General features: G+C 38.4%; 1 protein-coding gene across 1 annotated transcript in view; it reads left to right on the top strand.

Moving 5' to 3' along the window:
* The window catches only part of olfml2a (olfactomedin-like 2A), a 58,640-nt gene extending 31,797 nt beyond the window's left edge, over positions 1–26,843 (top strand). The window contains exons 2-8 of the mRNA XM_041787608.1: positions 1,516–1,779; positions 5,869–5,976; positions 6,087–6,263; positions 8,674–8,920; positions 15,963–16,253; positions 16,929–17,114; positions 21,623–26,843. Coding sequence (XP_041643542.1) covers positions 1,516–1,779; positions 5,869–5,976; positions 6,087–6,263; positions 8,674–8,920; positions 15,963–16,253; positions 16,929–17,114; positions 21,623–22,227 — 1,878 coding nt within the window. The 3' untranslated portion in view covers positions 22,228–26,843. The remainder of the gene's footprint in view (positions 1–1,515; positions 1,780–5,868; positions 5,977–6,086; positions 6,264–8,673; positions 8,921–15,962; positions 16,254–16,928; positions 17,115–21,622) is intronic.
* The last annotated feature ends 908 nt before the right edge of the window (positions 26,844–27,751 follow it).

The following is a 27,751-nucleotide window of genomic DNA, read 5'->3' as shown; positions in this document are numbered from 1 at the left end:
GGAAGGGTGAGACAAATGGAAAATATGACTGAAAGAAGTCAGCATTCACTGGTGTAAGAAGGAACAGCTCACCTCAGCGTGTAACTATAAAACACTTCAAAAACAATCTTCTGGGTTTGGATGATTACAGAGAGACAAAACAGACAAATCTGAGGTGTTCAGCCCTGAAACTTTGGTCTAACAAAGCAGCCATGTTTACAAAAGGGTTTCTCTTTGCATGTGTAAAGATGACAGGAGGAGAAAGGGACTTAGATAACTGTGATTGGACACACAGGTTAAACTAAGTCTATGGTGGCCCTGAAGGTCAACTGCAAAAACATCACACCAAATCCAAAAATGTTGTTCTTGTGTTTAATTAGATGTGTTTGCAATTCATTTGTTTAAATTTCTTTGAATAATTTTTCATTTTGAATTTCATAAAAAAGTTAAATCCTTTTCTTTTGTCTCTCACAAATTAGTGTGTTTCTTTTAAGCATTTTACAGTTTTTTCCTAAACTTTTTCTGTATTTCATGAATAATTTTATTTAATTTTTGTTGCTGTGTTTTAAGAATTTCTGTGTGCTGTTGTGCCTTTCTTAAAATGTTTTTGCATTCTAACATTTTTGTTTTTCTGTTTTCTTTTTGTGTTTCAAAGATTTTGTCTTTCTTATTTTGTATTTTATGAATTGTTTCTTTTTTTTTTTTCTGAGATGTCTCTGCGTTTGTTTTGTGTTTCACATCGTGTGGCTGCATTTTTGAGATTTTGGCATGTGTTCTGTTCAAATTTCCAGCTCCTTTTTTCTATTTGCATGTCATTGATCAGTTTGAATTTCACAAAGAAAGTGCAAAACTTTTGAATTTTGTTTGCATGTTTCCTAATATCTTTTTGTTGGCTTTTTTATGTACTTCAGAATTTTTATTGTGTTGTTTGTGATGCTTTTGCATCTCAAAAATTGTTTTTCTTGAAATGTTTTTATGTTGCTACACTGCATTGTCAGTCAATCCCAATTGATATTAAAAACTTTATTTGTCCCCAGGAGGAGTATTACAAAAAGCAAAAAGCAGAAGCCTATCAAAATAAAAAATAAAAAAACTACAATTGCAAATATGTAAACAAAATGGTTGTAGTGTTATAAAATAAACTAACTATATGGATGAACATATAAAAAGAGGTAAATGGAGTGGAATGGGTAGAGAAAAGTGTATTAGGGCAAAAAGGACAAACAGAAATAACTATTGAGTGTCACCAAGGTAATGTTGCACTTTTTGAATTATTCATGAGATTCATTAAATATTTTTGCATTCTGTGCATGTTTTTTTGCATCACCACAAATGTTTATGAAGTTGACCATCAGGCCCACCATACAAGCATCAGTAATTAAGGTTCTCTGTGTATAGAGGCTTTGTTACCATGGTTGCAGGTTTGATTTCCAGCCTGTAGCTGTTATGTATATTATCGTCCCTCATGCTCTCTCCTTATATCTCTACCAAAAAACCTTTAACTGACCACTGATGGATGTCCATCCTTTCTTTCAGATCTTTGGGGAGACCGAGCCGGTCCGGATGACCTCAGAGGGCTCAGACTGCCGCTGTAAGTGCATCATGCGTCCTCTGAGTAAGGATGCCTGCCTGCGCCTGCGGAGCGGCAGTGTACGCGTTGAGGATTTCTACACAGTGGAGACGGTCAGTTCTGGATCTGACTGTAAGTGCTCGTGCACGGCACCGCCGTCCTCTCTCAACCCGTGTGAGAATGAGTGGAAGATGGAGAAGCTGAAGAAGCAGGCTCCAGAGTTACTGAAGGTGGGTGAAGATTGATTCTAACGCCACAAACTGAGAAAACTAATGTGATGACAGCATCTCTCGAAGTGATCTGATGATTTTTAATAATTTAGTCCTCAGACACTTTAGAACCACTCATGATGATTTAAAAAAAGGCATAATTATGAATGTTTAGCACGCACGCCAGACTCAGCGCTGAGTTACTCATGGTTGCAGCTCTTTGAATCAAGTAAAAATAACAGTATGGCTGTTTTTTTACCTGAGGATTTTTCTGCAAGAACATTTATGAAAAAGGTAGTAGAGCTGTCCATCGATTAGTTTCTTTATATCGTGGTTTATCGATGAGTTTCAGTATTTACAATCATGGACAAAAGTATTGCTGCCCCTGGGATTTTTCCAGAAAATACACCATTTCTCCCAGAAATTGTTGCAAATACAAATGTTTTTGGTTTACACATGTTTATTTCCTTTATGTGCATCACAAAAAATCCAAAGAAAAAGGACAAAAATGACATAATTTTACACAAAACTCAAAAAATTGGCCAGACAAAATGGTTGACACCAAGCATGGAGAAGAGAAAGAAGAGCCCAGAATTGTCTGAGGACTTAAGAAGCAAAACTGTAGAAAAATATTTACAATCTCAAGGTTTCAAAACCATCTCCAGAGATCTAGAAATTCCTTTGTCCGCTGTGTGTAATATAATCAAGAAGTTTATAACCCATGGAACTGTGGGTAATCTCCCTGGACATGGACAGAAGAGAAAAATTGACAAAAGAATGCAACACAGGATAGTTGGAATGGTGGATAAACATCCTCAGTCAACTTCCACACAAATTCAGGTTGTCCTGCAGACTCAGGGTGCAAAAGTTTCAGCTTGGACCATACGTGGTCATCTGAATGAGATGAAGCGCTATGGCAGGAGACCAAGGAGAACCCCACTGCTGACAAAGAGACATAAAAAAGCCAGACTGGAGTTTGCCAAAATGTACCTGAGTAAGCCTCAATCCTTCTGAGAGAACATTTTGTGGACAGATGAGACTAAGGTAGAGCTTTTTGGAAAAGCACATCATTCTACTGTTTACAGAAAACACAATGAGGCCTACAAAGCAAAGAACACAGCACCTACAGTCAAACATGGTGGAGCTTCAAGGATGTTTTGAGGTTATTTTTGCTGCCTCTGGCACTGGGTGCCTTGACTGTGTGCAGGGAATCATGAAATCTGGAGACTGTCAAAAAATTTGTAGGGCCTAGTGTCAGAAAGCTGGGTCTGCGTCAGAGGTCATGGGTGTTCCAGCAGGACAATGACCTGAAACATACCTCCAAAAGCACCAAGAAATGGTTGGAGACAAAGCTGGAGAGTTCTGAAGTGGCCAACAATGAGTCCGGATCTAAATCCCATTGAACACCTATGGAGAGATCTCAAAACTGCTGTTGCAAGAAGCACCCTTCAAATCTGAGAGACCTGGAGCAGTTTGCAAAAGAAGAGTGGTCCAAAATTCCATTTGAGGTGTAAGAAGCTTGTTGATGGTTATAAGAAGAGATTGGTTTCAGTTATTTTTTCCCAAGGGTGTGCAACCAAATATTAAGGTGAGGGTGCCAATAATTTTGTCTGGTCCATTTTTGGAGTTTTGTGTAAAATTATGTCAATTTGTCTTTTTTCTTCTGATTTTTTTTGTGTTGTTCCAATGTACATAAAGGCAATAAACACATATATACCAAAAACATTTGTAATTGCAACAATTTCTAGGAGAAATTGAGTATTTTCTGGAAAAAATCCATACTTTTGTCCATGACTATAATCATGATTAACGAAATTTTAAATCACAAGTTTAAATGCAGATATTTTCCTGTCAAATCTAACTATTTGGTTTATTTTCACCAATGTGAGGTTATTTTCCCCAGTGTGTTGATTTTTGACTTAAATGTAGTCACAGATGTATTTATGATGCTGATTATAGATTTAAAATTAAAATGAGAGCTGCACTGCTGCACCTGTGTCATCTGAAACCATGACCTAGAGCTTAGAGACGGATTCAAAGTGTTTATTTTGTAAAATACACTGTTTTACTAACCTGACACGCCAGATGGATTTGTTTAACACAGAGACCAGCAATCTCAAAACTATCTAAACCCTTAGTCCCAGGGCAGAAAGTCATCATTCAGTACATCTACAGCCTGATGCATCATCCTGCAATTCTAAATCTAAAAAAAGATGTTAGAACAAAATACTGAGCGTACTGCAGCAGAGTCCAGGCTGCAGGAACAGTCCTTTGTCTCCAGGATGACTTTGGGCACAGATAGAAAAAGTCTTATGACAGTCACAGAGTGAAGACTGTAGCTTCCAGCACTTTTCACATGAATAAAATCATACAAGCAGATTTAATGTGGCCAGAACATGCTGTCCCTACTTTTCTGAGATGTGTTGCTGAAATTCTAAATGAGCTAATATTATCATGAAATGTTAAAATGTCTCGGTTCTACATCTGATATGTTGTTTATGTTCAATTGTGAATAAAATATGGGTTTATGAGATTTGCAAGTCACTGCATTCTGTTTTTATTTATATTTTACATGGCATCCCAGCTTTTCTGGAGATGAGGCTGTAAATTATATTCACATAAAGAAATCAGGTTTAAAACTGGAAATGCATTAAAGCCGTTTATGATGCTAGAAAGAGACAAAATGGAAGAATAAAAAAGGAATGCTGCAGGATAATGACCAAGGACAGGGGTCATCAAGTACACACACAAGGGCCAGATTTAGTCTGGACAGAAACTCTGGGGGCCGGACTTTCAAATACACAAAACTTCAATAAATATTCTGGTCTGGGTAACATATTATTATAGTAGTATTTATATCTTCTTGCAAAACACAAGAAATTTTAGTCATTACCAGTGAGATCTATCCCTGTTATCTATAATGCAGCAGGCCACTATGGAGACAGGGGTGACAACAGAACTGGCTGGGCCCCTGAACATCACAGAGAATGGGCCCTCCACAACTGTGATTAAGTACCAGTATAAACTCATTGTAACCCTTTTTGGTCTCTTTAACCCAATTTTTGTGATTCTTTAACCCTTTAAACCACTTTTCCTGCTTGTTTTATTCCCTTTGTGCCACTCTTATCCATTTTTGCCACTTTACTTCTATTTTTGCCTTTTTTAACTTCTTTTAATTACATCTTTTCAACAATAATTACAATAATTTGCCACTCTTTAACCCCCTTTTGCAAATTTCCTGCCAATTGTTTCCCTTGTGTGCCACTCTTGAACACCTTTTGGTTAATTTGCCAGGCTATTTTTGATGTATTTTGCAATTTTTAACCCATTTTGAACTATTTCTGTCATTTGTAATCAATTTATGATACTTTTACCTAGTCATTTTTGCTGCACTTCTGCCGACCTTAACCCTATTTTTAAATATCTACTAATTATGACAGTAAATTTCTGTAAAACAGATCAAATGTTTAGTCATTCTCAAACTATTTCAATGTTAATTGTTTGTGGGAAGGATTTAACAGCTGCAGACATTTAAAGCCGAAGGATACTCTTAAAACCACAACATGTTCTTTTCCTCCTTTTCTGAATTTAATGATCTTTCGGGGGCCGGACAGAAAGCTTTGGGGGGCCTGATGTGGCCCCTGGGCCGCCAGTTGATGATCAGTGACATAGGATATGCAGCAGATTTGTTAATCAGATGGTCTGGGCAGTTTTAACCATCCTTCTCCACCTCTCCATGAACTGAACCTCCATGTCACTGACGTCTGACACGTCAGCACATCTTTGCACAGACTTAAAGCTCACTTTCATTTCTTACAGACACGAGAAGCACGCTATGCTCCATGTGAAACAAAAGGCAGATGTGTGATCTGACTCCACTTTAAACTATGGATTAACCCAATAATTCTTTGAGGGAAATGATTTTACAGAAAAGGAAACCCATCGATGTATTAAGACCCAGAGCCAAAGCACTCAAGCTTCTTCAGATGTCAATATTGGAAATGTCAGCTAATTTTTCAAAGGGCACTTAAGTTTATTACTGCAGCCAACAGAGGCACATAAAACTGTCAATAACACAGATTCTTCTCCTTTTATTGTTTTTATGATCAGCTCCAATCTATGGTGGACCTCCTGGAGGGAACACTTTACAGCATGGATCTAATGAAGGTCCACTCCTACATCAACAAGGTGGTGTCTCAGATGAACACGCTGGAGGAGGTAGGAGACAGCGTTTCTCTGTAATCAGAGGATTGGTTCTGGTTGTTCTAATTAGCATTCCAGCTTTTGATGGAGCGTGATAACGACTATGACATGATGTTATCTTGCAGACAATTAAGACCAACCTCACACGGGAGAACGAATTTGTCCGGGACAGCATGATGAGCCTGACCAACCAGTTTAAGAGATACGAGAACTACTCCAACGTCATGATGAGCATCAAGAAGGAGATCTCCAGCCTCAGCCTGCAGCTGCTGCAGAAAGACTCAGCCGAGAGCAAAGCTCAGGTTAGAAGCAATGCCCTCTGTAGCATGTAGAGCTTCGCGCTGTGGTATTTAGCAGATGTTTCCTACTCTCAGATCGCAGTATTTTCCTCACTGATATTTCTGTATAGAAGCACCAGAGAAGATTGGTTGATTGGTTCCCAACCTTTTTTCCTCCCCACACACCCAACCCCACACACTCATAGCAAAGACAAACTAACCCTTGTTCATTATTCAATTAATACCTTGTTTGTCACATTGAGATAACCTCAATAAAAATTAAAAAAAAAAAAAAAAGAAAAGCTAACCCACTTTGAAAAATTAAACATAAATTTTATTAGTTTTCATTGACAAAATCCCAACATAGGCAACATGTTCTTGACTAAACATCTATGACAGTATGGAAGAGTATTAAGGCAATTGAAATAAAACATTTTTGAGATTAAATTTTTTTTCACTTGTGAGAAAAAAGTCCGAATTCTGACTTTTTTCCCACAAGTGAAAAAAATCGCCTCAATTTTTTTTTTTTTTTTTTTTTTTTTTTGGCCCTCATACTCTTCCGTAATGACATCAATCCATTATTATGACGGTATATTTGGGTTACTCAAGAAGAAAAAAAATAAAGAAGATCTTTTGATTTTCAAAACAAAAACCCTTAAAATTCTCAGGTTAAAAAAAGTTGTGAATATACAATTTTTTATTTTTTATTTTCTTTCATTTTAATTTTTTAAGATTTTTGAGATTATATATTCTCCAATATCCAACCACTGTTTTCTGGTTGGATTCTTGTAATTTTTTATTTTTTTATATATTTTTTAATTTTCACTTTCATAAATGAACAATTTTAAAAACTTGACATTTTTGGATTTCTAAAATGAAAATTAAGAATTAAGAAATTCTGAGTTTTCCTTCTGGTAAATATACAACTCTATATTTTATTTATTGATTGATTGATTTATTTATTTGTAATTGTGACTTTTTGCAAAAAAAAAAAAAAAAAAAAAAAAAATTGCTTCATTCTTTCAGGTTGGCACTAGTACATTATGTTCCAAATAACAATTTTAATAATTTAAAAACATACACTTGACTAAAGATCTATTTATAAATGAACTATTACGACAGCATATTAAGGCCACTCAAGACAAAAATAATATTAAGAATATCTGTTAATTTTCAAGGACAAACATTAAATTTCTCAAGTTCAAAAGTTCAGGACTAAACAAGAAAAAATTGTTTGTTTGTTTTTTCACTTTAAAAGTTGTAAATGCTTAAACTACGTGAACCAAATCTTTACATATTTAAGATGATATAGTCTTAAAAATGTAACCGCTGTTTCATGTAAATGTTTCTTTACACTGCTGTAAATGAATGATTTTAAACATTTTTAAGTTTCTAGACACTCAAAATTATGAGATAAAGTTATAATTGTAAGTTAAAAGGTCAGAAGTATGATATTAAATTCAGAATTATGAGATGAAAAGTCAGAATTATAAAATAAAAAGACAGAATTATGATATAAAAGTCTGAATTGTGTAATAAAAGTCAGAATTATGAGTTAAAAAGTCAAAATTATGATAATGTCAGAATTGTGATATAAAAAGTCATAATTATGAGATAAAAAGTCAAAATTATGACAAAAAAGTCAGAATTATGGGATAAAAAGTCATAATTGTGGTATAAAAAGTTAGAATTAGATGAAAAAAGTAATAATAATAATGAGATACAAAGTCAAGATTATGATTTAAAAAGTCAAAATTATGACATAAAAAATTATAATTGACTAAATGACTTTTTACCTCATTATTTCGACTTTGTATCTTTTGATTATGATTTTTTTTTATCTCATAATTAAAATTTTAATCTTATAATTATGACTTTGGATTTCGTTTTTTATTTCCTTACTTCCACATTTTTCTTTTTTAAGTGGCAGAGATAGGCTTCCATATGCCTGCAATGAAAAGACTGTTTTTATTAAATAAATAAGGTTTTAAATTAAATAAGGTAAAGAATAAAGAACAACTCAGCAGTCATAGGAGGTTGTTTTGCTTTAATATGTAGATGTCCTGATAGTACAGGATGTATTTTTGAAAGTTTGGGTCCCAGGGAGAGAAAAAATCTTCTCATTTGGGTTTTAAACTAAAAACGTCTGAACACACCGGCTTTACAGTTTGGGATTTTTATGGTTTTTAAAGAAAGTAAGCCCATAACAGCTTGATCTTATTATGCATTAAAAGCAAAAGTGTGAACAAAGAGCCCCTTTGTTTTGTTTTACTAATTCTCCTTCATGAACACAGAGAATCAGGATCTAAGGGGAACTTGTGTGACTAACCTGGATGGTAGAAAACCTAATCTCTCAGAAACAACATGATCAACTTATAAAACCACTCGGCTAGTGTAATATGTCTTGAACTTACCTAAATGTCTTTGTTTACAGGACACTAATGATGAGAAAACCAAGGAGGCTGTAAAAATACCCAACAAAAAGAACCCTGCAGCCAAACCCCCACCCAAGCCGCCCAAAGAAAAGACCGTAAAGCCCAAGAAAGAGGCCGTTAAACCTGGGAAACCAATCAAGCCTGACCCTACGGCCAAAGCCAAGGTGGTTGGCCACCAGCCTGGCGTAGTGAGGGGCATCACGTACTACAAGGCGGCGAAGACCGATGAAGACGAGCACAGAGGAGGTGAGAGCTTAGCAGGGACACTCTTCCAGCGTCTGCACGGCGCTCATAGGAAGTCACCGTTCCTGTGAACTTTAGCTGAGGGTGAGCTCCATCTGTGTGCGATCATCTGTGCGTGATCCACCGTGGGTGTTGAAAATGATCCAAATTAGTTTTTCAGCAATCCAAGCCCACATGGCACTTAACTGGATCAGCTGTTAAAGAGTTGTACAGCCACAGTTAAAGCTCTTTTAGCTGGGTTTAGCTTCCAGGAGGGCTTTACGGGACAGTGTTGTTTCACACAAGTGTGAGATAAGGCTGCAAACTTAACACTGGAGCGCAAAGCCATAGAAAGAGAATCAGTCAATGTGGGGCACACAAGATCCTCTCAATACAAGATTTATTCCAGTGTTGTTTTAGACACAGCTGGTCTAGTCAGTGCAGGATTGAGCTGCTGCTCATTCAGCACGCAGGAAATCCAAATCTTTTATGACAAAATACATGGAGCTGATGGAATGCTGTCCTGGTGCAGCGCTGCCATGTCCATGACATGCCTCAGCTTCACTCCTCACAACAATGCATGGGGACCCTCACCAATGCAGAGAAAACATTTCCTGACTCCTTCCAATCCTCTTTAAGTCTAGTTGAGTGAATAGGTATGCTGCGTTTGCACAGGGCACACGCACAATGCTGTCAGACCGTGTGTTCTGCAACGTATGTGACCTTTGGTGAGCCCGGCCACCCTTGTCAAATAAACGAATCCAGTCAGCTGCATTTCCATAATCACAGGCAAAGAAAAGGATGCTGGAACCTTCATTCATCCACTGAGGGATGGTTCAGCTCCTGAGCCTTTCTTCAAATGTAGCTACAGTGACAGATTAAACAGGAAGCTGCTCAGTTTAACCACAGCTCTGTCCTTTTGGTTGAGAAAACGTTAGCAAGCCCTCTGAGATTCAAGAGGAAGAAACTGCTTTAAGTGTCACCTAAGGCAGTGGTTCTCAACATGGGGGTCGGGACCCTGGGGGTTGCAAGACACTGAGAGGGGGTCCACAAATGCCTTTAAAAATATATATATATTTTAAAATGATTTCAAATTGTATATTTTGCTCATTTTTACAAAAATATGTTTATAAAATAGTTAAGTGTAGAAAAAGAACATGGTCAAGTGGTAAGAGTATTGCTGTAGCATTGGCGTTAGCATCCTGGCTAACAGTTCCCTCATTTTTGAGGTGAAAGTGAAAGTTGAAAGTTTTTATTTGTGCCACTTTTAAAACACTTTCCCACAATATTTTGCCACTGTTATTTGCCAAGTTTAGCAATTTGAATGCATTTTCTGCCTCTTTTTTGCCAATTTTTGCCTCATTTTAACATGTTTGCATCACTTTTTCCAACCATTTTTTGCCATTTCAAGACATTTTTGCAACTTTAAACAAGGGCTGAATGATTTACAAAAATAAATTAATTGCGTTTTTTTTCCCAAATATTGCAATTGAATATGGGATTAATATGGGATTATTCTTTGGTTAATCTTCTGTATTTTTTGACAAGTTCAAGCAATAAGTAATTCCATAAATAAGACCATGTGTATTAAAACAATGAAATTACTTCCGACACCATTAATCCATATAGCATGAATCTGAATATGGGGGTGCAACACACTTTAAGCTATAAAGGAGGTGGCTGGGGTGGGGGAGGTGAGGCTGGCTATCATCTGATTGCAGCTGGAGTATGACTTTAGTGAAGAAATGCTAGGCTTCATAAGTTTTAGATAGAATGAGCTAATTTTTTTGGCTCATATTCCAATGTGATGTCATTTGCTCTGTTTAAGGGCATTATCTTTATGTCACTCATTTCCATTAAGAAAAATATACATAAAACACAAAAAGGAGGATTTTTGTAAACCATTAGAAAAACTGACACTTGAATGTTTGTATAATGTGCAAAAAATTGATTTATTTAACTGGTATTTTGGCACATTTCAAGTTAAAGAAATATTGCAACTTCTGCAATTTGAAAATTGCAGCAGGCCATATTGCAATTTAATCTAATTTGCGATTAATTGCCCAGCCCTACTTTAAATCTATTTCAGCACTTTAAAGTGCAATTTCACCACATTTTCCATGTTCATGCTATTTTTGCAACTTTTAAATCTTATCCACCACTTTTCTGCCGTTTTTCGGTTCTTCTAAAGCCGTTTGTGCCACTTTCTGCCTAACGTTGCCTTCGTTGACCCATTATTTCCACAGATAAGCCATTTTCACCCCTTTTTAATGCCCATTTTTGCCAGTTTAAACCATTTTTTCCTATTCTGTAATACCATTTCACCACCTTTTCAGTCAATCTCTGCCACCTTTAAGCCAAAATTATGCTTGTATTGCCAATTCAACCCTTTATTGCCAATGTATCTAATTTTTGCAGATTTCAACCCGTTTCTGCTACTTTAAAATCCGATTTTATCACATTTTCCATCAATATTTGCCATTTTATACCCGTTTTTTCTATTTTTAACCTATTTTTAATCTGGTTTTAAGAAAGGGGATTTACATTTTCCAGAAGGCTGTATACACTACTGAATAAAAAATAGATTTATTGCTTTGATAAGAGTGGTTATGATTAAAACAGTGGACCCTGATTTTTGCTGACCTCTTTGGGCCCCCGGTTTGGCCTGGCCCCAGAAAGGTCCCCCCTTATGGATGGCCTTGTCTCCACATGACTATTCCTGAATGTGCATGGTTGTGTTGAACCACCTTCAGGTACAGTGGGGGTCCCCAGTCTCTGGTACCTTTATTTTGGGGGTCGTGGGCTGAAAAGGTTGAGAACCCCTGACCTAAGGGACGTGCCACTGGAGAACTAGAAGTACTGCCGTGGCTCTGACAGGTACCCTTTTGCCTGAAAGAACAGTGATGGGCCAAAAACAAAACCTGACATAGAAGATAGTGTGTCTAACATCACATATCACTGAGCAAGCAGCCATTTAAAGTGTTTGAGAACCTTTAACCTTCTGAGAACTGAGCTTTTGTTGGAATTCATTTTTTTTACTCCCACTTATTTGTAATAATTTGGACCTCATAAGTTTCAAAACTCAGCCTTGAATATGAACAGGAATTAATTATGAACAAAAACTGAAGTCCACTATCAACAAAAATTCCCTAAAATTTCAGAGAAACTAACCAAATTATCTGCTAAAAGTTCCAATTTTTATTTCATAAAAACGCTCCTTAATTTCTTAAAATAATCCTGAAATGTTTCAAAGGAACTTTATCATAGAGTCTAAATTTTAATGAACATTTCCCCCAAAATTCTATTTATATTCCTGAAAAATTCTCAGAGCAAATTCACCAAAATGTACAAATTATTTTCCCAAAATCTCATGAAAAAAAATGATAGAAAATTTCCCCAAATATGCCAACAAATTCCCTGAAAATTCCATAGGAGACCCCGCTTCCCAATTACCAGTCAACTTCCCAAAATTACAAAATAAATGTCCAAAGTTTCCATGAGCATGCCTAACAAATTTGGAGCAAATTTTCCCCAAATGAGTCAAATAAAGTTTCAAATTTAATTGCCTAAATTAACACAAAATGACTGAAAATTCACAAAACAATCCTCCAAACATCCAAAAACAAATCCAAATTTTTTAATGCAAATATTAAAAAATTTGAACCCAAAAACACTTCCAAACATGCTCTCAAAATATTTTTAAAAAATCCTCAAAATTTTCCACGAAAATTCTGGAAAATTTCCAAGATGTATTCCCAAAATTATCAGTGAAAATTCCTCAAAATTTGATTGCAAATTCGCCCAGTATTTCAAATGAATAACTTAAACTTCGATGGACAGTATGGATGATTTTCTAGAAATTGTTATAGCAGAAATTACGATTATGTTGTCAGAAGGCCAGGATGTAACGTCCTCTTATGTGCATGCAGGGTCTTCGGAGGTTAACATAATCTCAGAAGGTGATTGGACAAATGTTCTGCCAGTCTATTTTACTACGGGCTAATCAGAGTGATGAAGCATATGACGTATGGGCAGCTCCAGAGTAAACTTTCACAGAAGCTGTTGTGGTTGTGAACTATTACTGGAGCCAGATGGTGAATCAAACTCTGCCACAGCCAGCTGGAGGAAAAGCAACAACATCTTTTCTGCCAAGCAAAGGTTTCAGCCTGATTCTTTTTGCTTTTCCTTTCATAAATAAATTTCCAGTTCTAATAAAACTCTGCTGTTGCTACACCATAGCTAACTGCACCAGCAGCAGCATTGTGTACCGGCTTACAGCACAACTAAACCCCACCAGCTGCTACCGCCTTTTACTCAAATGATGTTGATTGATCAGGTCTGTTCTCAGACTTGCACAGTGCCACCAATCTGTCTGCCTTGCAAGGCCTGGGTGGTTTATGTGGTAGTGTGATTTGTAGAAATATATATTATAAATAAGGAAAAAGCATAGAGCAGATTGAAAACTTTGGTATACGATCTCTGACATCTAATCAGAGGACATTTGTGCAAACTTCTTAAGATATTTCTTTCACAAGAGATGCCCAGATGGACAGTATGATAGCATAATGCCTCCTGGCCTCAGCTGTTGCTGGTGCAGAGGCATGAAGCTTTTTAGAAAGTGTCCTCTAAGGCACTCAAAGTCTGGGTCAGGACCCACAGTTGGTTTGCAGGAGATGTTTTGTAGGTAGCCAAATGAGTTTTCAGAATTTCTTTGCTTCAGGATTTGATATGACTTTTCTGTCTGCATTTCACGTCATAGACAAAGGAAGGGATACACCCTATTTTCACCCTCTCCAACATTATTTACACAAAAACAAGACTCTACCTGCAGCTGGATAGCAAAAGAGCTACAGTCACAGTTATTATGCCTGGCAAATAAAAAAGAAACAACAGTGAGTCACTGAAGCCCCAAAGAGGTTGAGCATGGGAAAAAGCCTATGGAACAGCTTGTAAAACTAAAACCCCAGGTCAGAACCAGATTGACTGTGGATTTAATACAGTTCAAACTAGCAACATCAGGGGAAGACAGATTTTTTTGGCCCCGATGGCTTGTACGCTGTAAAAAGCGGGTAGAGTTTGCATGGCCAGATGCCTTCATATCACCAGATCGGATCATCAGCACGCACCAAACACACACTAAGACTTAAAAAGGCATGAGGCAAAATTTTCAGCTGTCAAAGGCTCATCAATACAAAGCACCACACTCCCCTGAAGCCCCCTGAAACTGATGAGAACTGGGCCGAGTATAAAATATTGAACAGACACAGGAGTGGACAGCGAGCATCCAGTGCTGCACAAGGCACGGATACCTGATGCTCATGTGAGAGGGAAGAGAAGAAGACCTGTGCACACTTTGGAAAAATGTGACCATGAATCTCGAATGGTGGCATTCCAGTAGAAAAAATGTTTTGTGATTTCCATCCATCCATTTTCTATATAACTTATCCCCTTGGGGGTCGTGGGGGGGCTGCAGCCTATCCCAGCTGTCAGTGGGCGATAGAGACAGCTAGGCATGCTTATATTCACACCAATTAACCTACCCAGCATGTCTTTGGGGGTGGGAGGAAGCCAAAGGACCTGGAGAGAACCCATGCATGCACGGGGAGAACATGCAAACTCCACACAGAAAGGCCCTGACCGGGAAGGGAACCAGGAACCTTCTTGCTGTGAGGCAACAGCGCTAACCCCTGCTCCACCATGCAGCCCTGTTTTGTGACTTGCCAATGGAAATAAAAAACAACATAAAAGCTTCTTAAGGCTGCCCTGTATGCCAGAAAAGCATCCGTCCGCTGATGCTTTATTATTTGGTCTCAGACTACATCCACTGTTGACGTAAGGACTATAGCACACAAAAGTGGAGCCTGCCTGTCCCTTAAGAACTACTTTAATTCTCATTTTAATATCAGCATGATTTAGCCGGGACTTTGATCCGTATTAAAGTTTTGCAGCTAAATTGGAACAATGTGCCTTCCAGCTGCTTTCCTGAACAAACATGTCCTTAGAAACTTTATCAGTATCAGAGTATAGAAACAAAATCAGCCCAATGTGCTCTGCAGCTGCTTTTCCAAACAAAGATGTCCTTCAACAATTAGCTGGTTTCCTCTTTTATCTTCACTGCAGTTGGAAACATTAGCACTCTCAACCAGAAATATCATTTTCACTGATTGAACATTTATGATAGACTTTCATTCTAACTCTCAACCTGCTTAAATAACCTAAGTGCTTTAAATACCATGCTGTTAAAAAACGTGGTTATTTTGCTTGTCCAGCCCTCATCTGGTCCATATGCTGAGAATCTGTGTGGCAGGAAGATGCAGAGCTTTGAACCGCTGATGTAATATCTCCACATCTGTCTGGCAGCACAGGACGTCGGAGTATGAGGACCAGAAGGAGAACAGACTCCTGTGTTTGAGCGAGCCTGCAGTCTGTTTGAAACACACTACTGAAGCATGAAACCAGAAAACAAGAAGCAAACCAACGTGGATGATTGATTATGAATGAATGGCAGTACATTTATATACAGTTAGAAAAACTTGATTTATTGCATTGATGCAACTAAATCTGTGCTTTTAAACAGACATAGATGTGCTAGGCTAACTTAAAATGTATTAATTTTATTTTGCAGAGTCAGACTAACGGACCTACAACTGAAACATGGTTTGATCTTGCACGTTCACACCTTAATCAGATGCAAACAAGATGAGGAGTTGTGTGCACGCCCCCAAGTCTCTACGTGTTGCTTTTACCTGCAAGTCCATGAGCAGCTAGGAGGGACAAACTGCAAAGAATTTATGCCAAAAGTAAAGACATGCTGCTTGCTAACTTGTTTGCAATGTCGGCTGTATCTAGGTCCAGCAGTGACTAGCTGAAAGGAGGCTTATTGCTGAGTTGGCATACTTCTATAATCGATTTCCCCTAGATGCTCATTATGACGGGACATCATAAGAAAAGGATGAAATTTACTCTCCACCCATCACTGTCTGGCCTTTCTCTCCCATCTGCTGTGCTTTAAATAAAACCATCTCAGTAGATTTATATGTTTTCCTTATCTCTTGTCTCCCCCCAGACCAGCCTGCAAAAACGTACACTCTCCATCACGTCACAGAGAAGCAGGCGGAGGATGGAGGAGCTGAAATGGTCCTGGAGGCCCTGGATGCCACTGTGGCTGAGCCTGTCATCACCACTGAAGTTCCCCCCACCACCACGACCACCACTACCACCACCACAACCACCACCACCACTGCTCCTGCAACTATCACCACACAAAGCACAGCGGCACCCGAGAGACCGGCTCCAACCATCGTGCTGATGCTCGACAACTCCAACAACAACAGTCGGCCGTCTCTGCACAGAGCAGGTATGTTATACTTTAACATAAATGTGTCTGCATATTGGCAAACATATGGATGAGGAAGTGCCTTTCTCCATGGATGTAGTATAAAGTTGAGGACAAGATTAATGTGTGATGTTAGTTTAATGTCACAATAATTTCTAGTTTTAGAGTTATGAAGATTTATTACATATTGCACAGTGATTGGATGAATGTTCTGTCTGTCATCTTTACGGGCCAATCAGAGCAACAAAACTTGTGATATAGCCATTACCAAGGTGTGCCGCTAGCAAGCAGTGAGGTTCTCTCCGGGTCCTCCAGCTTCCTCCCACCACCAAAAACATGCTCATTAGGTTGATTGGTAATTCTAGATTGACCATAGGTGTGAGTGTGAGCATGCCTGGTAGTCTGTCTCTATATGTCAGCCCTGTGATTGGCTGGTGACCAGTCCAGGGTGTACCCTGCCTCTTGCCCAATGACAGCTGGGATAGGCTTAAGCCCCCCCCCCCCCCCCCGACACCGAACAGGATAAGCAGTATAGAAAATGGATGGATGGATGGTATTTGGATACATGGTCTCCGTATCAGAAGCATAGTTAGCAGCAGAAAGGCTCATAGACTCTGCCAATAAAGCAATTTGAGCTGATGATGATGTGAGTCTCTCTCAGGCATTAACAGTAAACTTTTGTCTTGTGTCTTCCAGGGAAGATCCTTAACTGTGAGGGGACCCTGGCATCCATCGAGCAGCCAGAGAAGCAGCACAGTTATGGACGCAACGAAGGAGCCTGGATGAAGGATCCTTTGGCCAAAGACTCCAAGATCTACGTCACCAACTACTACTACGGCAACAACTTAGTGGAGTTCCGAAACCTCGATAACTTCAAGCAAGGTGGGCCTTACCTGTGTTTTTCTTTTTTATTGCCCCTGAGAGCACAGCATGAACAAATGCTGTGCTCTGCGAGCTACAAACATACACCGCCCTTTAAGACATTTCAGGTAAACACTTTTCCTGTACTTGTTGCTCTCCAGTGTCCATGTGGTATCCTCATTTCCCCTCTACAAGTGTGTATGCACATGCTGTCTCCTGTGCACATGGGTTAGGTAGTGCATTGATATATACTGTAATTAATATTTCAGTAATACTGCAGTTCTAAATAGCAAAACTTCATTACAAAGATTAAGCCTTAGTGGGTCCCAGTTTAGCTCAGTTGGTAGAGTAGGTGCCCATATACAGAGGCTGTGGTCCTCGATTCACTGGGAACTGGACTGAATCCCGGTCTCTGCCGTATCGTGCATGCCCCCCCCACCCCCCACCCCACCCCTTTCTGTCCTTGTTTCATGTCTCTCTTCAGAGACATCTTTATGAAACATAATTTTGAAAATAGGTTTAGCTTCAATCAGGAAATATAGATCAGTATAAACAAAACATGATGAAAATCTCTTTCTCTAATAAGGAGGGACGCAAAGAGTGACAATAATGACCATTTATTTGATTTATTTCTCTCTAGAATGTGAGTAAAAACAAAATTAAATCAAAGAATATTCCAGAGATAATTTAGTACATTCTTTTGTTGCATCAGATGTTGGAATAATACAGGAAATGATGGGTGTGACACATTTTCCTGGCAAAGATCAGTTTGAGACTAAATGAGAGCTGGTTATGTGGGGAATATTTCTCTAGTATTTAATTAAAAAATGATAGAGAGTCAATATTTTATTTCAAAACCAAACATCCGTATAAAAGAGGGAAACCATCTTTTGACAATAAAAGTTTAATACGAAAAAACAGAATCCGTATCATCGAATGTCTTTAATAGGACGTCAGATCAGGAATAGATAAACCTCTGATTTAAATAAAACAAGAGCACATATTCGTTTAAAAGAGAGCAGAATTTTTCATAGATTTTGCTTTGTAATTTTGCTCTCCAAGTGCACAAGATTGATGCATCTAAGGTTGCTTTCATACTAGGGGCTTGGTCCCTGATCCCAGTGCACTTGAGCATGAAGTCCAGTTTATTTTGGTTAGTGTAAATGCAAATGAACCATGCCCTGCACCAGAGGAAGTGGTCTCAGGTGCGATTCAAGTGGACTCTGGCACGGTTCGGATGAGATGTGAATGCAACCGCGCCCGGGACAGAGCGCCATATCAGCTTTATGGCATCATTGTAAAAACTAAATTTCTTTTCAGGCTGTGGTAGTTTGTTCACATTTCTCCTCAATGAAAGGCTGAAATCATCAGAATCCTGTCAATAAACGGTCTGTTTTGACTCACCCTAAGGAAGAACACGAGTTGTAGTCAGTGACATGAGATGCAAAGACAATAACAGCCTCCTCAAAAACCGCTGTATCTGTGCAGCGCGAGCTCATTTAATCCTCTAAGCTGCATGTAGATGTGCAGATGCATGCAGCGACGTTGCTGGCGTCTTAATAAGTGATTTTAAATCATCCATGGCTGCAGGATGAACTTTTTTGGCCAGGTTAAAACAAAAACAATCTTCGCTCAGGTCATGGCCCGAGTGGTTGCTATGGTAGCTTCTTCTTCTTTCTCCTCCTTGGCAGGTTTGTAAACCAGCTATCTGCATACCGCCACCTGCTGTTTCAGACTGAGTACGTACGCAAGTGGGCCAGGGCACGGATCGATGTTGCTAGTGTGAAAGCAAGCCAGCGGGGGGAGGCAGAGGAATCACGCCGCGCTGCGGTTTCGTAACAACTGGGCCTAATGTGAAAGCAGCTTGAGTTTAAAATTTACTTATTTTTCTCTTTCCAAAGTTCCAAATCCTCCAACCATAGTCTCCTAAAATCCCCTGGGAAACAAGCATCCAACTTGATGTGTAAGGTTTGTGTGCATGATGTTGGATTAAAGAACCAAAAACGCGTCAGAATATAACGGACTTAGTGCAGCAATAAAACAGGACTGCCTAAATTCAAAATGTTTTATTAACATGACAACATCAGTATGAAGCCTGGTGTCCCTTAATTTCCAGGAGAAAAGGCCACTGATGATCAGACTTTTGTGTTAGCACTGAAGCACATATCCTCTCTTTAACCTGTTGCTCTCTTCCACATTTGAACTCTTGAGTCATGCACCTCACTGGTCCAGCTCTGTTATCACCCTGACTTAGTGATAAAGCTGGGTGTTTTCTCTTATAACATCACTGACATTGATTCATGTTGATTATCCCATGAGCTCCGTGAGACTGATGAGATCTGAGGAATGTAGGTTTTGGTTGTTTCACGGCTCCAGTGGGTGGGAAAATCAACTCCTTCCTCATCCAGATCAACTGAGGAATAGGATTACACTCTCTAAGAGAGCTAAGATGATCTCCCCTCACAGGACCGGGCTTGTTGATCTAGATGTGTTTGGACAATCGCCTTTCTAAATGCACTTACATGTGAGGCATCCTGCGGTGTGGTGAGCTCACAGCTGTGTGCGGATGACTAGCTATTTGGAGTTGCAGCGGTGCCCGCTGTGCCCTGACATGTGCTCTGGCCTTTCCTTTGAACTGGGCACAGCAGAGAGGGATTAAGAGTGTGGGCTGGACTTGGGGACGGGGGTGGAGAGGGGGTGTCCTACAGCCCGTTGTTTTTGTCCTTCACCGGGCTTTCCTTTTATTTTCATTCTCTAAATGGCACTTCCTGAGGTTGGAGGTTAGGATAGCAGATAGGATGTGATTAGAAAGTGACACCTACAGTACACAACGTGTTTGCTCAGGAGTGAACTGCTGAAAAAACTGTGTCACTCTCACATGAAGCCGGTGTGTACACAGTCTGGCTCTGTGAAAACATTGTCATTGGCTCTTTGAAGGCCACAATAGCAGCAAAGCACACACTCTGCTGGAAGTATCCAACTCATGATAATGGAGAGATACGAAATACCCAAATACAATAAAATATACTTCAAATAAAAGTCCATCCTCATATCAGACCTGCTCCTTTTTACTAGCCTGGCGGTGCTGCCCATTCAGACAATAAAAGCAAGCCTCTATTAGAGGCCCCCTTTTGTGTTCAGTGTAGAAATAGTGCTATTATTTGTACAAGCCTTATGACAGGTCAGAACACTATCATACAAAGGAACATCCATTATGGAATTGAATCTTTTTTCCTAAGAAAATCCCAATCCCAGTTCTGTTTGGTGTAAATGTACGGTTTTACTGCCTTCTTTGTACATCATATACATATTTGTGTGTCATTCCAGGAAGTGTAAACTCCTCAGCGATGGGCATGTTATTCTCAGGATGCTTTTCTGAGCACAACACCTGCACCATGTTATGCAAATCAATATTGATATCATACTAACTAATTACGCCTGTTTTTTCATTTTACAATCTCTGATCCCAACATTAATAGTAAAAGTAAAAAAGTCATTTCTTGTTTATTTGATTTCATTTCAGGAACGCAAACAAGAAAATGAACAATTTTTTCATTATTTGTTATTCAATTATCAATCAAATATTAAATGAACGAATGATACATGGATTCACTTCAAGATTTCATTTTAAGTTAAACACGAAAAAAATGAAAATCGGGCTTGTTTTTCTATGTTTTCCATTTTTGGTCAAAATCAACAACAACAACAACAACAACAAAAAATTGAATAACGAGAGTTTCTCCCGATTTTTGATTCTATTTTTAAGCAGGAAATTAATCTGCCAGAAAATACACTGACCATACAGCATCAGGTTTGTGCAATTTTTAGAGCTCATGGAACTCTTCTTCTGGGAGTGTTGCATTTTTTCTAATGTGCAGCATGCAGAGCTTGGTGCACACATTTCAGAATTTGATTCACTCCCTGCGATGGCCGTGCCTGTTCATTAGCATCAGAGCACTGGGCCTGAGACGGAAAACAATATAAGGCACATTTACATGCTAGATTTATGCTGTAGACCCAGTTATGATCAAATCTGTAGTCTGATTCTGGAGACAGAAAAATACAGTCATACTCTTCTCAAATAAAAAGAGTGCACATCAAAACTTTATTATTAAACTACTGAGGCTTTATTTTGGAGGGGAGGAAGGTTGCATGAATGCCAAATGAATCATAAGGAAAAAAACTGATTGTTTGATTTGGAAAAAGTGGAATTTTTTAATCAATATCCTGGAAAGTTGTAAAGACTATGCAGACTGTGCAGTGGAATTTGTCTGCTACTGCATAAAGGTGGAGGGGGATAAGTGTGTGACAGGAAAATTGAAGGTAAATCATAAACACAAGAGGAGTGAAGCCCTAGACTTACTGAAGGGGACAAAGGCATGCTGTAAGAGCATACAGTACACAGTTATGTACCAAGGGTAAAAGGCCAGTTCTGAAGAAGTGCATGGAGAAATCCTCATTGGCCGGTGAGAACAGGATATTGTTTACTGCAAATGTCAGTAACATGATATTATCCTTGTTTCCTGTAGGCCGATGGAGCAACCTCTTCAAACTGCCCTACAACTGGATCGGCACAGGACATGTGGTTTATAACGGAGCCTTCTACTACAACAGAGCCTTCACCAAGAACATCATCAAGTATGATCTGAGGATGCGATACGTGGCCGCCTGGACTCTGCTGCATGACGTCGTTTACGAGGATACCACCCCCTGGAAATGGCGTGGTCACTCAGACATTGACTTTGCGGTGGATGAAAGCGGCCTGTGGGTAATCTACCCCTCTGTCGACTATGATTACAACCAGCAAGAGGTGATAGTCATCAGTAAACTGGACCCTGGAGACCTGTCCCTGAAAAAGGACACAACCTGGAGGACAGGTCTCAAGAGGAACTCCTACGGGAACTGCTTCATCATCTGTGGTGTCTTGTACGCTGTTGATGTGTACAACCAAAAGGAGGGTGAGGTGAACTATGCTTACGACACCCACACCAACACTGAAGCCATCCCACGCCTGCCCTTCACCAATGAGTACTCCTTCACCACCCAGATTGACTACAATCCCAAGGAGAAGGTTTTGTACGCCTGGGACAATGGCCATCAGCTCACCTATCAGGTGAACTTTCTTGAACAGTGAGGTTCAGACAATCTTAAGCTAAGCTCACAGTACAGTAGGTCTGCCAGTATGGCACCTCAATCAAAAGAAGATACTCAGACTACAGCAGCCATATTGGACTCACCAGGACAAAGGATGGACCTACACCAGCCTTCTGTTACCAATGCATGCTATTTAAACAACTGACCTCACACGGAATCAACTACACATAACTTTATTTGTCTTTGGGGATATGACTGTACAATTTGTCTATAAAATGATGGCAGACAGTGAAAACAATGTCAAAGGTTGAGTTAAAGCTATGGGGGGAAATCTAAAAGCATGCCATGTAAATTCTAATGACATCACTCCCAATTTAATATTAAGCCATTAAGTACAGCAGTGCTTTGAATTGCATTTTTGCATATCACTATCTTACATGCATTACACATCACTTTAATTGGGCCTGTTTGTGGTCCTGTGCAACCATGCATTTAGACGAGGAAACTCAAAGTTAATAAATATTCAATCCAGAGCCTGAAACCTGCATCAGCAAAGTGCAAAGTCCTTCAACATGGAAGGTTAACGTTTGCACTAAAATAGAAGAAAAATAGGAAACTGTGCAGAGTTTAAATCAGGCTCAGTGCAGCTGTGTCTGCTCCTTGCATGTGTGAGTGTACGGCTGCAGCCCCGAGACCTCTTGCCCCCCACCAACTGTTGAGATAAGAGGAACCAAATGGCACTCAAAACACTTTTTCCTTGTGCTGTTAAATAAATTCACTCCCTGTGCAGATTATCAGTGAAATAAAAAGCAGAAATAATCGAGTGTGCACGAGTGTGAACATGCAAAATGTAGATCCACTAAAAATAGGCTATTTCTGCATTTATTCAACAGACAACAATCAGTAGCAAAGCTGTTAAAGCTGCAGATGTAGTCCTTCAAAACATCATTATTTGTTGAACAAAGCATGCAATGAAGGGGCAGCCATGTAAATATGCATTTGATCAATTGATTTAAAGGAATATTTCATATTTTTAAGTTGGGTTATGTTAGGTACTTGTAGAGGCATTAGCCTCCAAAGATTTCAGCATGATGAGCTTGATGAAGCTAAGATACACAGCCCATCAGATGGGTGCAGTTTCTGTGTGTAATTTAGTGAGTTGTTGGAAAAAATGGGCAAAAAAAAGAATGTTGGTTTAATTTTACACTGTATCAAAAATTTTGAAAAGGATGTAAGTTTTTGCCCCAAGAGCCTCTGTGTTTGGCACTATTTTGCAGTGCGAGCTTTGGCTACCAGCTATGTGCTCTTCTACCTCAGTGCATCTAATTAGCTGTGTGGGTCTGCAGCCTTCATAGGAGACACAACAAACAACTAAGCTAAAAAAAAAAAAAACACTAAAAATGAGTGATTTTGACTCAACTGGTGGTGACTGTGGATATGATGGGATATTTTTTTGACCAGGGAAAGTAATGCCAAACACGGAGGCTTTCTGGGTAGAAAAATAAAATGTTAAAAAAGAATTTGATGTAGCGTGCAATTCAGCCAACATTGTTTTAATGTTGGAAGTCCGTACGTCCAATGTTAGGCTTAGGCATTAAAACCCGAGTGGTTAGGTTCAGGGTAAGGCAGTGGGGAAGGTGATATATTTGAGGTCCAGCACCAAGGGCTAGGCTTAGGCGCGAAAAAGACTGACAAACACTGGCAGCTGAGTCCAACACGAAGAAGAAACTTGTGCTTGGGACTTCCTGCATGGATTGGATGTATAGCGACGCCCATGTCGGCCATCTTGACTGCAGTTGGGTCCCTCTCATTAATGCTGCAAAATACCCAAGAAGCCTTCTGGGATCCCTGTTTCTATGGTAACATGGTCGGCAAATTAGCACACAGATTTTTAGCAGGTAAATTGTTTAAAATGTAGAAGGATTGTTGATCTCTGCCAGAGCAATTTGAAGCATGCATTTTGAAGATTTTAGTAGTTGACTATCTGAAAAAATACTCAAATCGAACAAGAAACGAAACGATTCTTGTTCCTCTGATGCTACAGTTTGTGTTGGAGGGTGCAATGATAGTTTCACATGTTATTTATGTTAGATTTTTGATTGTTTGTTGTCTGTAAATGAAGATTTTTGCAAACGATTTCATTGCATTCCTTTCCTCTGATCACAAGAATGATATTATCTGATGATCCAGAGAAATTTGTCACAGTTCATGTTTAAAAGCGTATTTATTTACTCCTTAGCTACCATCAGATCAAAGCTAGCGTAGCATTCAGACATTTGCTCGCATGAATTCGATCATCACAGGATAGAAAAGGCTTAAAGTAAAAGATATTTACATTAATTTTACATTTTAACCCAAAGGTAGATCTAATGTTGAATTGTATCATTGATATAGTTTAGAGCCCAGATTACAGCCAAAAGGTCGGCCAATGAATCTGTCTGTTTCTGTCTGCACTCATACATGAACTCAAGTCAGTGTTGGAGTTAAGACCACCGTCCTGTAGGAATGGGCAGTTTTTAGTTCATTGCATTCACAGTGAGTAGAGCGTGGGCCTCTGCCTGCGTTTCATTTAATCCTTTATCAAAATGCTGTGGGTCTAAAAATAAAAATGTTTATAAGGCATGGTTTCCAGGAGCGTTAAATTGATTTATAGTTGAAGAATTATTCTTTCACATGAACAATAACTGAGCTACATCAGAGGAGCAGATAAAGTTCCCCTCTCTCTCCTCTTGTCTATGGCTCATTCGTGCCCTTTTTTCCTTTGTCTTCCCTGATTCAGTGTGACAAATGTTAATCAAATATAATTCTGTATCAGAAAATTTAAAACCTTTTAAACAGATGAAAACTTGCCTGCATCGTTATTTATTTCTGTGTTTTGCTCGATTGGCGAGCTCCGTCCAGCTGCAGTTTCACTTCACAGGAAGTTTATGAAAAGTTACAGACTACTACTCTCTCTACATTTCACATCAAAATGAATAAAGAAAAGTTTAACCTTATTAAAAACCTTCCATGGTTGTTAATATGTCTGGTTGCTGCTGCTGGACATAGGATTATTAATAAACTTCATCATTTCCATTTTTGACCCTTAACTCCTGAGTTTCTGGACTCGTTTTAACCGTAAAAGACCCACAAAGTGTCTTCTAATATATGGCAGTTATTTACATTTTACTGCACGTTAAGAGTGTTTTAACAGTTGGAAATTAAAATATACATAAAAGGGGGGGACTTTATGCTTCAACTAATGGTGCCATCATGTTCAGAAAATATGTTTTGGACTAAGAACACAATGAAAAGTGTCATGTAAAAGGACATTTTACAGCTTTATTTTCTCTGAGAGACCCCCAAACAGATGGCATCATAGATACCAGCTTAATTCAATATTCAAGACTTTGTGGTAAACCTCCATCAGCTGTTAAAATCTGTTCACAGTTTATGATGAGAGTCAAAAATATAACTGAGCATGTTGTCCTTTTAGTGACAAACTGCCTAAATATGGTGTTAAACATCAAAATGTTACCAAAACCTGCTCTATTTTAAGTTAAGAATGTTCTGGAAGTTATTGCCCAGGAGGAGAAAGTGCATCATTTTTACTTTCAGCCATGCTCTGCCATCCGGTTTCAATTAGAATAAGAAAAGACGAGAAAACTAGCCAGGATATATATGATTAGGCTTTTAAAGTTCAGGCTCCATCCTTTTTACTTTTGCTATTGAAATAGACAGTTTGTGATATTTGGCCACGCCCCCTTCGTTTAACTCAACCAGTGAGGTTCTTTCCTGCCTGCAGAGTGATTCTCCTGTCGAGAAATATCTGTAAACTGAAGTATCAGCTTTTGTTTCCTTGCTCATCTAAACTCCATCCTGTCACCAAGCACTTTGATCATGAATCTGCCTTCATTCATATTCCGGCCTCATGCCTGCCTGTCTCTGTATCATTGATGTTTTTGGAGTGATTCATTAAGGGATGTAAAATTAAATCCAAAATAACAATGAACACATGTTTCTAAGTTCAATATTTTATATTTACCAGAGTTCATCAACCATATCATACTCTTTTTTTCTACTTTCCATGCCTCCTGTAAAGTTTCTTTGTTGTTGTATAAAGTATGCAGCTTTTTTTTTTATTGTTAATAACATTTACATAACCACTATGTTTGTTGTAATTCTTCAGTATTTGAACTCTTTATCTTCTACACCAGGGAAGGTTGTTTTAACACTAAAAGGTGCCTTGTTCCATTAGTGATGATTGTTATAAATAATAATGTCTGTATTTTGACACTTACTGAGTGTTTTTTTTTTTTTTTTTTAATTAGGGCCTTAACCAAGACCAAGTCAGGACCAAGACTCAGACAGATTAAAGCCAAGGTCAGATTACACGATCTTTATATCCGCTCAAATGGTCACTGTGACAGATTAGGAGATCATATACGACCTGTATTTCTGCTGCGGCTCCACACAGTAATACCCAACCAATCATTACGATGATACTGGAAGGAAGCAGGAGTGGGGTAGATGGAGACCTTAAAGAAGAGTGTATACCACAGGTGTCAAACTCAAGGCCCAGGGTCCAAATCCAGCCCATGGAACGATTTTATCCAGCCCGCAAGATCATATCATGTTTGTATTATTACTGACCCACCAGTATGAGGTCTGCAGAGTTCCCCCAGTATAATAATAATTATCTAAAATATCTGTGTTAAGCCATAAAAATCTGAAAATGTAAAGAGTAAGAAAAATCAAATAAAAAGTCAAAAATGTGGGGGAAAAAATTTAATTTGAGTTTTTATTTCATATTTTCAATTTAACATCTCAAGATTACAACTCAAGCTTATGATTTTGACTTTTCATTTCATGCTTTTACCTTTTCAACTCAGTATTTGGAGTTAATATGTCACATTTTTTTCTTTTAGATTCCCAATTTTAAATTTTAAGTCATATTTTGACCTTTTCAACTCTTAAGTTTGGGTTTTTAATCCCATATTTTGACTTTTAAACACATGATTTCTATTATTTTCTCATATTTTGACATTCTAAATTAATAATTTTTACCTTTTATATCATATTTTGAGACACTCCCAATTATGAATTTGAATCATATTTTTAACTTTTTAACTCATCATTTTGAATTCTAGCCCAAACTTTGAATTTTTCAACTCTTAATTTTGGCTTTTTAATACCACAGTTTGAGCTATCAGAGTCAAAATTTAAAATTTTAAAACACTTTTTAAGACATTTTTGACTTTAAAATACATGATTTCAAATTTGATTTTCTCCTAGTATATTTGCTTTCTTTTCTTTGCTGTAGGGCTGAGCATTATCAAAAAAAAAAAAAAAAAAGAAATATTTAACTTATATTGCAGTTCTTTTAATAAAGGAAATTGGCTTTGATAAAAGCACTGCCTTTTAATCAGCATTAATGCCTTTTATCTCAATCAGCTGTTTTTTTCTATTTAGGTCTTTAAGTTGTTTTGGTATTTCAAATATCACAATTTGTGTGGATGGAGTTGTAAACAAAGAGGGAGAAAAAAGGTGAAACTTCACATAAATTTGCAAATAAACTTGTTTTT

This window comes from Cheilinus undulatus, linkage group 5 (genome assembly GCF_018320785.1).
Source record: "Cheilinus undulatus linkage group 5, ASM1832078v1, whole genome shotgun sequence".
Lineage (NCBI taxonomy): Eukaryota > Metazoa > Chordata > Actinopteri > Labriformes > Labridae > Cheilinus > Cheilinus undulatus.
The sequence above is the reverse complement of the archived record's forward strand: the minus strand, read 5'-3'. Positions and strand labels throughout refer to the sequence as shown.